The 12,957-nt window shown below is 31.4% G+C and overlaps 2 protein-coding genes across 2 annotated transcripts; both read right to left on the bottom strand.

Annotated features, from left to right (window-relative positions):
- Nucleotides 1–1,395: 1,395 nt before the first annotated feature.
- On the bottom strand, nucleotides 1,396–2,292 carry LOC121222563 (21 kDa seed protein). The gene has a single exon (XM_041103571.1). It carries the CDS (start codon nucleotides 2,273–2,275, stop codon nucleotides 1,601–1,603), a length of 675 nt encoding a protein of 224 aa, XP_040959505.1. The 5' UTR covers nucleotides 2,276–2,292; the 3' UTR covers nucleotides 1,396–1,600.
- A 9,383-nt stretch (nucleotides 2,293–11,675) lies between these two features.
- LOC107936439 (zinc finger protein ZAT11) lies at nucleotides 11,676–12,456 on the bottom strand. The gene has a single exon (XM_016869166.2). It carries the CDS (start codon nucleotides 12,370–12,372, stop codon nucleotides 11,833–11,835), a length of 540 nt encoding a protein of 179 aa, XP_016724655.2. The 5' UTR covers nucleotides 12,373–12,456; the 3' UTR covers nucleotides 11,676–11,832.
- Between the last annotated feature and the right edge of the window lie 501 nt (nucleotides 12,457–12,957).

Here is a 12,957-nt window from a genome sequence, read left to right as displayed (position 1 = left end):
TCTAAACCCGTATATGTAAGAAATTCTTGAGGCCCTTACCCAAGCTTTTGCCATTGATCTAAAAACCTTACCCTTAAAATTACCTAACTTCTTTGCTATAGATTCAGTAAAAAACCCTGGGGGTAAATCATGCACTTGTACCCTAAAAGTCGTATAGATTAGCGGTACCTTCATTGGATCCTCACCATCCTCCAAAAAATGAAACACCAAAAGATGATTATTGAAAGTCCATGGATCCCCATTTAGTACCCTATCAATATCCATTTTATGAAAAAATTGAAATAATAACCTCTTATCCCCCAAATTAGAGATCTAAACTCCTCTAAGAGGATACCATAAATTCATAGTCGCGCTTCTCATTGTCGTAAGTGGATTACACTCGTTGTGAGAAAGCATCCAACTGGACAAAGATCTTAAACCACTGTCGCAAAATCAGTTTCCTTCTGTACTAGCCAAATCTCCTATTCCTCATCTTTCAATGTTAACTCTGCCAATTCATCCTCCATTGCCACGAATCAAAATCAAAAGATTGAGAAGAAATACTCTATCCCAAGAACTGTCATTGCCAGAACAAAGAGAAATAAGCAAAAAAAAAAAAACCCTAAAAAAACCAAAACATGCTAGAGCAGCAGATCAGAGAAGTGCTAGAGTAGCAGACCTTTGAAATGTCGAGTTAAAATTTTAAATACAAATATTTTATTCAATTGATATACATGAATAAGAAAATCCATCTTAAATATACTATATATCATAATTATTAATTAAAAATATAATAAAGTAAATCACCAACAATGTTAGGTGTAATGGTAAGACAAATTACATGTTCAAAGGATGACACAGGTTCAAACTTTGAAAACGACTTTGTTGTAAGGATTAGTCACGAACTCCAACATGGACCAACCCTTCTTTATCTCAAAAGATAAGGTGCCCTAACCACTCAAAGACTATTCCATTCCCGTTGTCCATTGAAATTGCTTTGAATAATCTTCCTTTTAGCGAATTTTAGATCGAGCTTCTGATAAACTTTGATTTTTAGCTAACTCAACACTAACCCTTCAAAATATTTCTTGTTGGAAGTATCCTTCTTCCTATTGATAATGAATGAGTAGGATGAAATAATTCGATGAGGGTAGTTTTTGAGCCATACCACTCTTGATAAGTAGTCATACTTCCACCTATTTATACTTGGTGTTTGTCACACACAAACAACGCCATATATCTGGAAATTTAGTATCACCATTTTTCACTTGGTACTTGGTAGTCTATTTTCCTCTCTCACTCTTTTTTTTTTGTTTTGATATATATATATACACACATAAGTTTTTGGTTAATTACAAGGTAATGTATCCAAGTTAATGAGTCGAATGCTACTAGAATCAATGGCAACAAAAGAAGTAAATAAGTAAATAGTTTATTCATTAAGCGGAAAAGAATACAAAGAGGAGGACTCTGAGAGACAAACCTTGTGAGCAAGCATATATATATATACATGCTGCCGCTTCAAACAAGGCAATCTTAACAATAAGTTCTCTCAGCATTATTTACTTGAAGCTAATATTAAGTAGTAACTACTAGTTCATGCATAATGATTGCTTTCAATCTAATTATGAACAACTTGTTGAATCTCCATGGCTGATTTTCCAACTTTCTTAAAGATAAATGGCCATCCATTGCCAGTGGAGAGAGCCAAACGTACCATTTCTCCATCAAAGCCCCTCTCAATTTCGTTGCATAAGGCGGGGCATGTTCCACATACTGCGGGGCAGTACTTCAATTTGTAACCAAGAGCACCCCCCTTCTCTATTCTAAACCAACTGGTCAAAGTGTTGGCACCTGGGTTCCCTGTAACCCCATCGGTTATCACCCACCATTTTCCGGCTGAATGGTCGTAATCATCGACCTTCCACACCGTTGTTGTTGGGCAAAGTCTGGGTCTGAGGGGAATGAACTCTATGTTTATGTCAGAGGATAGGCGAACAACGCCATCGTTGGAGTCCAAATTAGAAAATATCACCGGAATACCATCGTCACCAGATCGGCTTTGAGCAACGACTTCAGGGCATGGGTTTCCGCTAGGCCAGCCTAGGGCAAGCCCACCACCACCAGCACCCCAAATCGCCGACACAACGTAGTATTCGGTGCCTGTTTGGACTTCGTTGCCATCAGTGTCGAGCACAGGTTCGTTTGTAGCGTTGGCCACACCAAACAAAAAGGATGATGGTGTGACTGAGAAGATGATGAAAAGAAGAAACACTGAAGCTGTCGTGGTTTTCATGGTTATATAGATTGTGTTGATGTATTGCTTTATTTCTCGATGCGAATTTATAGAGATGGGAAAGGATGAACCTCCAAAATTGATAAAGATATTAATATTATTACATATAACACATTTCAAATGTGAGGTAAATTAATAGGACCACTTTTTTCCCTATAAATAAATTATTGGACCCTTTTTTTTGTTTTTTTTATGAGCGTCCAAACTTGGAAATATATCAATGTCTTTTCTATAATATTTGTTTTTCTCTTATAAAAATATGTCATTATAATAATTAAATTTGTTGTAGAATTAATTTTTTATATTTAATATTTATTTTTATAATAAATTTTCATTTATAATTATAAATTATGAAGTACATTTTTTACTAATTTAATTTTCTATAATATCTTTTTATCTCAAATTTTAGTAAAATTAATTTATTGGTAAAGAAATAAAAATAATAAAATTTAGCTAACACTATTTCAATAAAATATTTCAATTTTATATAAAATATAGTAATCATATTTTATTAAATAAATACAATTCAATAAATGGAATTCCCTTTCTAACTTTTATTAAGTATATATAAAAAATAATATTAATCATATTTGTTGTAACTTTTTTTTTAGTTTTATGGTTTATCACAATTTAAAGTGTACGGGTGATTGAATTACTTTATTATATGATATTTAAAATTGGACGGGTGATTGAACTAGTAAAATAATTAATTTTCGATTTGATCAAATTTAATCAATATGATCTTTGATTCGATGGGTTTACTATTTAGATAATTCTAAAAATTTTAAAAATTCATAAGTTTTAAAAATATATTTAAAAATTTAAAAATATATTGAAATAACAATAATGTTTTTATATTTTTGGGTTGTGTGCATGTAACTTATGTTATTATTGATTGGCCCAAAAGAATGCTAATATTTAACAACATTACATTCGCAACTATTGTAATAAACATGTAATGCTTATTGTCAGTGTTTAATTACTACATCAAGATATCACTTACAAGTTAATATATTTGTCCAAAGATGAAATATTAATGGAGTGATTGGTATCTTAGGGTTTACTTTTCTTCGAATTAATTATTATTTTGTTTTATATTTGAAGTCTTACGTGAGATTGTTTTGTTTGATTCAACTACAATTGTTTGATTCAAGTTATGGCAAGAGAATCGGAATCATGGGTCTCGACCTTGCATTAAAGGTTGATTCTTGTCCATTGCTTATATATGAGAGTACCTCTAATGAAAAAGGTGGGAGAGATCAAATTGCATGTGTATGATGATCAGGAAGAATGTCATTCCAAAAACATTTAAAGGCACTATGCTAGATAAGATTACCACGATTAAAGAATTCATGAGCGACTTTGAAAAGAGGTTTGTTAAGAATGAATATGCTGAAATTTATATGTTCTTCACAAATCTAATTTCAATGAAGTATGCAAAGAAAAATAAGAAAGCTATAATTACAACATCACAAAAGAAACAAATCAACTAAGGATGATTATTTCTCTTGTGGTGCTTTTATAGGTGCACTTCTTAATTTTGTTTATTCTGAGGTTAATTTGAATTTTGTACCTAGACACACTTGGTGGATAGATTTCAGCATAGCAACTTACATTAGTGTGTCTATGCAAGGTTGCTAGAACAACTGAAAGTCAAATGATGATGAAAGATACATCTACTAGGCAATGGTAATATGGTAAAAGTTGAAGCAATAGGAACTTTTAGATTATTATTATTAAGAACTAGATTTTATTTGGATTTGAATGAGACTTGTATAATCTTTTAGGTGAAACTTGGTTTCCATTACATCATTGGATAAATTAAGTTATTCTTGTTCATTTGGAAATTTTAATTTTAATCTTTTTCATAATTCAAATTTGATTGGTTTTGATTCTTTATTAGGTTATGATAATCTATATTTACTTGATACTTTGTTTTCATTTGATGAACCTTTGCATATTATCGTAATAGGTAAAAAACACAAATTGACAACAGAGAATTTGGTTTTGTTGTGGCGCAAGAGATAAGGTCATGTCTCTAAAAAAAGAACTGAGAACTTGTGTTCGACGATATTCTTGGTCCCTTTGATTTTTGACACTTTGAAAGATTTAGGCATTACAAATTTTATGATCTCACTACTAAGACTATTTTTAAAACGGCTAACGCCCATTCTTTGAGGATGTTGAGCTTGACCAGGGGGCGGCAATTAAGAATTAATGACATTGTATTTAAAGATGAATATGTTGGTATCGTTAGAAAAAAATTGATTTAAAAAACGTTTTGTTGCACAACAAAAAATTAATTGTTTTCTAGAATTGAGCCTTTAGGTTATTTGTAGCAATAAACTTTCACCAAATTAATACATTTATTTTGGGCAAAGCAGACATGGTCTTTCTTGGCTTTCTACCAACACAATTTTTTCCGCTATTGTCGAATCCTTGGTTTACTTAGAGAGTAGGCTCTAAATTCACGAACCAATTTCACATAATGAAAACTGTTAGTTTTCCAATGGGAAAAATTAATTCATTCTATGGGATTACCGCCAATCACAAACTAGATAGGCCTCTCATATATTGTGTACCATCATGTTTTTTTTCTTGGTCTTTAAACCAATTCATATAAGTTATCCAACCCAATAACTAATTTTCTATTCTCAAAATATTTTTTTATTTAACTAATTAAAATAAATTTAATTAATTCACTTAATTAAATTATTTTCTCAATCTTATTCTAATTCCGTTAAAGTCATGATTTGGAGATTTGGTACATACTTGAAAGCTGTGACTAAGGAGATTTGGTACTTTGACATCTGATTTTCCAGGCATATGACATGAGAGAATAGCTTCTTGAAGGACGTTCTAAAATGTGATGTTGAGAAGGTCACTTTTTAGTGATGGTACAAAAGGGAGAATCATTGGAAAAGGTTGTTTAGATGGTGAGGGGTTGCCTAAACTTCAAAACGTTCACAAGGCTAATCTGATTAGTGTTAGCCAACGATGTGATCAAGGCTACCATGTAAATTTTTCGAAAGGAGGTTGGGAAGTCATCAATGCTAGTGGACAATGTGTAATTTGATAACTGTTACAGATTGGTAAGCAATGAAAATGCAAGTAAGCATCTGTCTTATCTAACTATGGTCTTCAAACAAGTTTTCAAACAACAAATTTTCAAACAGGTGACCAGATAATTGTCCGAATAAGGGTATTGACAGTATATTGTGATTACACCAATGCAAAAAAAAAAAAAAACCTCCAAAAACCCTGTGTTGCACTCTCGAATGAAGCATCTAGATATCAAGCATCACTTTATACGAAAGCCTATTGAATAAAAAAGGGATATTCTTCAATATATCTCAGTAGAAAACCAGCTGGCTGATAAATTTATCAAGAGTCTTGGTGCAAAAAGATTTGAAGTGCTAAGAGGAGCATTTGTAGTCTGTTATGAATCTCTCGAAAGTATAAAGAAGGGCACAACCATTACCTTATCAGTGCCTACATTTGCTCCTATTTATTTTATTGGTTTTAGCGCCAAATTTATCTCATGTTGGCTAATTTTTATCCCATGGAGAATTTTTAGGGGCGGCATTAAGGGTGCTTTTTGGTGGTTGAGTTGGCATTAAATACCCCTCTTCAGTTATAAAAGGGAAAACCTTTTGCCCTGTGACTTTTATTTTCTTTTCTCAACTGCTATTTCCTCTTGATTAACTTTCTTTACACTTTCAAGAAATACAAACTTGCTTTCTTGGTTCAGAATGGCTTGAGTGAAATGAGCAGTAAAGAAAAAGGTTGGAACCTCTTCTTCTTCCATGGAAATATTTGAAGAAGAGGTAATAAATGTTTAGACCAATGAAATTGTCAAAGAAAATCTCCCTCCACTCAATCAAGATGCACAAGATGATCAAATTGACCGTTTTATAGACTCCTTAACACAACAAGCTGATGAAGCATTAGTTGAAACAAACCTGGAGATGAACCTAATGAGATACCTGTTCGAATAGACGCTTGAATAGAAGATCGAACAGATGAAATAACATTTTGAGAAAAGAGCATTGTTGAGAAGGACTCCAGCTTGTTGAGTTGATAAGTATCATTGAGAAGACACCTTGACAAGGGGGAGTATGGTGTGTTTTTGATAAGTGGAGTTTGAGTGTGATGTGTTGTTACTTTTTTGGTTGTTGATGTTTGATGGGCTGTTATTTTTGTGGTTGATGTTTATTGTTTTTAGGGGGAGGAGTTGAGCTATTTTTGAATACTGTTATGAAGTTTTCTTGTTCTTGCTACTTTGGAGATATTTATTTATGCTCCTGTGTGAAATGGAGGATGGTGCTGATGAGCGAATGGATTTGGTTGCTATGGTACTGGTGTAAGGGGGAGTTTGTGTTATCTATTGCTAATGGTCTATCTCTGCCTTCTAATGCTATTTATTGCTAGTTATATAGGTTGGTGCTATTAATTTTTCTGTTTCATGCTGAAGTTTAGGGGGAGCTTATTAGTTTTATGATTTTTCTGCTATGTTTCTACCTTTATGCTGCTATTTTTCTGATGATGTATATAACATCTTTCTTGAGTTACTTATTCAATTTATATTTGATCTCATGTGTGTTTGTGGCATGGTGATAGGGGAGTGTACCATTTGCTTACGTTTTGTCAAAAAGTCAAAAGAGAAGATTGTTAGGATAGTTTCAATTCTAATTCAAACACCCTGTTTAAATAGCCTATTTAAACAACATGTTTAAACTTATAAACTTTTGGGGCAACCTAAGTATTTTTTGATTTTCACATTTTTTACTTAGGCCTTCACATATGTTTTTACCATAATGGATCTTAGGATGTATTTTATGTTGTCTCAAACCTTTGAGATCAGAATTGATGGCTAAAGGAAGATTGATATCCACATGCCTTATCCAATAAGGCTTACATTTATCCTTTAGCCTCTTTTCTTGGTGAATTATGTGTTGATGTTTCTTGATTAATCATAATTTATCTTGAGATAAGTTTTGGAGATTATTTATCTATAATTATTATGTTGTTAATAGTGTTTTAAATTTATCAAACTTTAGAGTGTATAAAAATTTTGATAAATTATTTTTTATATTGTATTTAAATTTTTATGTTATTTTTTGAACGTTAAATGTGTAATAGTTTAAGAATTTTAAAATCAATTATTAAAATCGAAATTGATAATTGCTTAAGGATGTTTTTATCTCTACTTGTATACTATAAGGAGAGGCTGCCGTATTGAGCCTATAAATAGGTAGCAGATTGCATGGTGAAGATGCATTTTTTGGAAGGATAAATTATTTTATGGATTCTTCCTACCACAACATCTATGATTTTTTTCTAATTATTTAATGACATTTTAACAATATTTCCATGTCATTGATACATATTTTTGGTATTTTCTTTTTACTCTGAACCCCAAACCTTGAACTAAAATCTAAACTCAAATACTAAACCCCGAATCTCAAACCTTGAACTTTAAACCCGAACCTCGAACTCGAACCCTAAACTCTAAACTTTAATTTAGGGTTTGGGTTTTGAGGTTTAGGATTCGAGATTCGAGTTTGAGGTTTTGGGTTTTGTGTTCAAGTTAAAAAATGGACTATGAATGATGTGATAGGAATGATCCATAAAATAATTTCTTTTTTGGAAGTGTTTTGTGCAGATTTGTTGTGTTACTTCTTTGTCATTTTTCCTTGTATTATTGCACTCATTTCATAGGCATTGTTTGAGAGAGTTTTGTAATTTTTAAAGAATTTTAAAAAAATTTCGGAATGAAATCTATATTATCTAGTATTATAATGTTTTTATATTATTTTAAAAATATTATTTTATCCTTTTCAATCCCGGGTTGACCAAAAATATGGGTCGATTAAAATGTTGTCCAAATCTAATGTTTACATTATACTATTATATATTATCATAAATTTAATTTTTATGTGTTATAAATTACATAGTATATAAAAATAATATAATATAATATATTATAAATTTTAAAAACGAATCAAAATTTTGAGCCCAACCCATATTTTAAATACTCTAACTTCTTATACCTAAACCTATTTTTCTAATCTTATACTGTTACTAAACCCATCCAAATTTCTCAAACCTTACCCTTAATAGCACTTCACGAGGGATTTTGCTTATGAGACTTGAGTTATGCAAAGGCATTGAGGGTTGGATTTGCTAATTGGCCTATGAATACATACACGCGCGCGCGCGGGCACACACACACAAATATACATATATAATATTAACTAATTGGAAATAAAAAAATTATAAACAAACCCAAACGAAGTTGGGGAGTTAATTCTAGTCTAGTATGATACAATTAAAACTAGTCAGCTATTAAAAAAACACAAAACCCTCAAGGAAAATTTTCAGTTAATTCAAACCTCACCTTGATGATATCCATCCATTTTATGGCGATCTTCTTCATGCCCTTTATAACAAGGATCACTACAAGCTTGCTCTCGGCCGAATAAATACTGCTCGGAATCTCATTAGCAAGATTACTAAAGATTATGTCAAGCTGTTAAAGTATGGTGACTCGTTATATCGGTGAAAGTCACTCAAGGTTGCTGCACTTGGTCGTATGTGTACTGTGATAAAGAGGATTGCCCCTAGTTTGGCCTACCTTGAGCAGATTAGGCAAAATATGACTAGGTTGCCATCTATTGATCCAAATACTCGAATCATCTTGATTTGTGGGTACCCTATTGTTGGTAAGAGTTCATTTATGAACAAAATCACTAGGGCTAATGTGGATGTTCAGCCTTATGCTTTCACTGCCAAGTCACTCTTTGTGGGTCATACGGATTATAAGTACCTTGGATATCAAGTAATTGATACCCCTGGAATTTTGGACAGGCCTTTCAAAGATCGAAACAAGAGGTTCAGCATTAGAGCATTGGCTAGCCTACGAGCTGCAGTGTTGTTCTTTCTGGATGTATCTGGGTCATGTGGGTACAACATTGCCCAACATGCAGCACTTTTTCACAACATTAAATCTTAGTTTATGAATAAATCGATAGCATGTTTATTTTGCATATTTTATGTGCTCAAATCAACTTGTTCTTGAATTAATTCCTGTTAATTGGTGAATTTTATGTTTAAATCTTGCCAGGAACGAAATTCGGATGCTTTAATGCAAAAACAAATAGAAAAGAATTCAATTGGAGCATGAACAATTAAATCAAAAATTTGGGGATATTTAAGAATTAATCAGAGTTGAAAGAGCTTTCACAGCGAAAGTTTGATTGGGAGAGAATTCAAGCAAAATATTGAGATAGTTTAAGTTTAAATAGTTGCTTGTATCATAAGATTTTTTTTTTAATAATCTCATTATAGTTTCTGATTATATCTGCTTTTTTGATACAATGCCTAAAACTACCCATAACCCCCTCCTCAACCCATAAATAGGAGGATAATGCACTTTAGCACACTCGAACCCACGTCCTCCTATATTGATAATAATATCCATGTCGATTGAAGTAAGACTCAATCAACTTATACCATAAGATTTAATAATGAAATTCTTCTTTAAATAAATCCTAAACAACTCTTTTATTTTTATCGTTATATGTCATCATGTAACACCCAAAATTACTGACCAGACTTAGACCAGACTTTGGTTATCTAGCTTAGCTTTTTTAAAATCAAACCCAAACTTAACTTCAATGGTGAGATCATGTAAAACGACAAATTGGTGGGGGGAAAAAAACTCTAATAACCTAAATTTTCTAGTTTTAATGTTATAGAAGACTTTTGCTTGAGTTATACTCTTACTTTGGAAGCACCATAATTTATCAGTCTTATATGTATTAAATTTATAAAAATTTTATGATTTAATTTGAGACCTTGCTATATTTAATTAAAAGTGTAGAAAAAATAATGTTACTATATATAAATTATTGAATTAAACCAATAATTTTGTCCATTCCAAGAGATTTTTATAGCAAATTTTAAAAATGGTTAGTTTATTAATTGTCGAGAATTGGATGAAAAACAAAAAGCATATTCCAAAAGTTTCATTTTCATTGAAGTGGAAAGCTATAAAATAGTAACTATAGCTTAATTAATGTATCATATTAAATATGTCAAATTTTGCTTTTAATTAGAGAAAACGCAAAGTTAGATCAACTCACAGCTAATTTAATCCTCTATTAAATGTAAACGTTACTTCTAATAATTTCTCATTTTTACCCATAAATAAAAGGTCAAATTCCATAAAAGGTCCCTTTACTATAATTTGATAGTTCTAATTTATCTATTTTCGAAATATGTAATTTCAAATTCGAGGTTAACTTTTTTCTATTAATTACATTAAAGCATTTGCCCTAGCTTTTTTTTTTTGGTTACAAACATATGGTGATGTAGGGGTGAGCGTTCGATCGAATCAAGCGAAAAAATTTCGAGTTAATCGAGTTGACGAGTCCTATTTTATCATCCTAACTCAAATAAAAAAATTTTCGAATCGAGTCAAGTTGAATTGAGTGAAATTGTTCAAGTTAAATTAAAAATTTGAACATGTCAAATTAAAATCTTCTTACAGTATAACTAATTTCATGTTAGAGTACATAAATTTGAAACCATATATACTAGAAAACTTTTTCAAAGAAAAAAAAAACATTAGTATGGCAAACTTGAAACATTAATTAACTTATTTAGATCCCAAAATTATTATTCTAGAAAATTTTTAATTTTTTAACTTTCTTTATATATTTTTTAGAATTTTGTTTGAATTTTTTTTATAATTTTTTAAAAATATAAGTTTTGGAATTTTTATAAATATTTTGAATTTTAAAAATTATTTTAAATTTTTGAAAAATTATTTTGAATTGTTTTGTAATTTTTGTTGAGAAAGAGACCAATTTGCTCATTTTCAAACTTGACAGGGATCAAAAGGTATTTATATCAATCTGTTATTTGAATTATTCGAGTTATTCGAATTGTAAAATTCAATTCGATTCGAACTCAAAACTCGAAACTCGAATTACTTATTCGAGTTGACTTGAATAATTTGAATAACTCGATTAGATTAACTCGAAATTAAAAAAAATTAATTTTTTCAAATCGAATCGAATTTTACTCACCCTATGATATGCCAAATACACTTTGCCATTTTTAGTAAGACAAATAGCATACTTTTTTTTTCTTTTGAAAAAAAAATTATCTTGGGATTAAAAAAATACATATTTCCAGAAAATACTAAAAATGATCTAGAAGGATTCGCCTAAAATGAATAATACATGCAATTTTACCTAAATAAAATATCAAGCCAAAAAAGAAAAACTCATGAAACATGAAAAGAACTGAACAAACAAGTTATGTTTGTCTTCTGGTTAAAGAGTCATGTTGATGTAAACAAATTCACCAAAAAGAAATTATAATCAGAAAATATGTTAATTTAGAATACAAGAAAAATATAATGATATATATCTCTATATTCATTATACATCTCTATCTGTAAATTAATGAACAAATATATACATGAACCCCCTCTAGAAAATTTAAAAACAAAATCAAAATCATATAGCTAATCAGAAAGTAAGAATTTAGAAGAAACAATCAATTGGTGGAGCTGCTTTGCCAAGCTTAATCAATTCTAAATCATTCTCTAATGGAGTCAAGTTCAAATCCAAACATAAAACCCTTCTGCTATTCGGTTTCTTCACAATCGGTGTCCTTACGGTCTCTTGAGATGACGTCGAAGAACTCAAAGGTCCATGTTGGTGCTGGTTTTCACTCGAACCACCCCTGTGCCTCCTCATATGTCCTCCCAAGGCTTGTCCGATTGAGAACTCCAGCCCGCAGATCGAACACTCATGTGTCTTAGGCTTCGCTGGTGGTTGGTTCTCCGTTGATCCGCTATCGAGCAACTTGGGTTTCTTGTGGCTCGCTCGATGACCACCTAGAGCTTGGAACGAAGCGAACTGTCGGTTACATGTTTTGCACTCGAAAACCCTAGTAGGGTTATTGTTGTTGTTATCGTTGAAGATGATATGATCATATTGGTTTCTTCCTTGTGAAAGGAGCATCAAACAATTTGCCAAAGCCAAATTGTTCTCAATTTCATTAGGAAAGCTTCTCTTCATAGTGCTTTTTGGGGGTATTGTGTGAAAATGGAAGTTGTTTTTGGGGGTATTTGATGATCTATTCAAATAAGAAGTAAAATGGGATTTTTATTTATAGATTGGTTTGATAGGAAATTATAGAGATGGAAGTTTTTGACTTTTATAGTTGACCTTCTGGAATGACGTTTGTATCCCTTGTTTTAGTCATTTTTTTTTATCTATATCAAGTTTTTGTCACTTTAATTGAAATATGGTATTAGCGTGTTGTGAGTTTTGAGTGTGAAATCAGTTCAACTCGTGCATGCGTCAGCATGACCGAGTTGCTGAGTCGAGCGAGTTGCAAGCCTTTTCCTACAAGTTAGAGTCTTCAATTGTCTAGAAGAGTCTAACTTTCTCAGCAAAATGTTGTGACTGGTCATACCCAATAAATATTTCCACGTGGAATTCATAGTCAATTGAATATTAGGTGGCAGTTGATAGTTGGTAGAATGGTTTTACTTATTGTAGGTTCTTTTGTATGCGAACCAAGTAAGGTCATGAGTTACATGGTTGAGATAAGAGGGATAACCTTTATATGTTTTCACACTTTTTAGTTTAGGCTTTTTC

This window comes from Gossypium hirsutum, chromosome D10, assembly GCF_007990345.1.
Source record: "Gossypium hirsutum isolate 1008001.06 chromosome D10, Gossypium_hirsutum_v2.1, whole genome shotgun sequence".
Classification (NCBI taxonomy): domain Eukaryota; kingdom Viridiplantae; phylum Streptophyta; class Magnoliopsida; order Malvales; family Malvaceae; genus Gossypium; species Gossypium hirsutum.
This window is presented reverse-complemented; position numbering and strand designations above follow the sequence as displayed.

Bases quoted from the DNA above. Each gene is read 5' to 3' on its own strand.
- LOC107936439 (XM_016869166.2), bottom strand. From the start codon at position 12,372: ATGAAGAGAAGCTTTCCTAATGAAATTGAGAACAATTTGGCTTTGGCA.
- LOC121222563 (XM_041103571.1), bottom strand. From the start codon at position 2,275: ATGAAAACCACGACAGCTTCAGTGTTTCTTCTTTTCATCATCTTCTCA.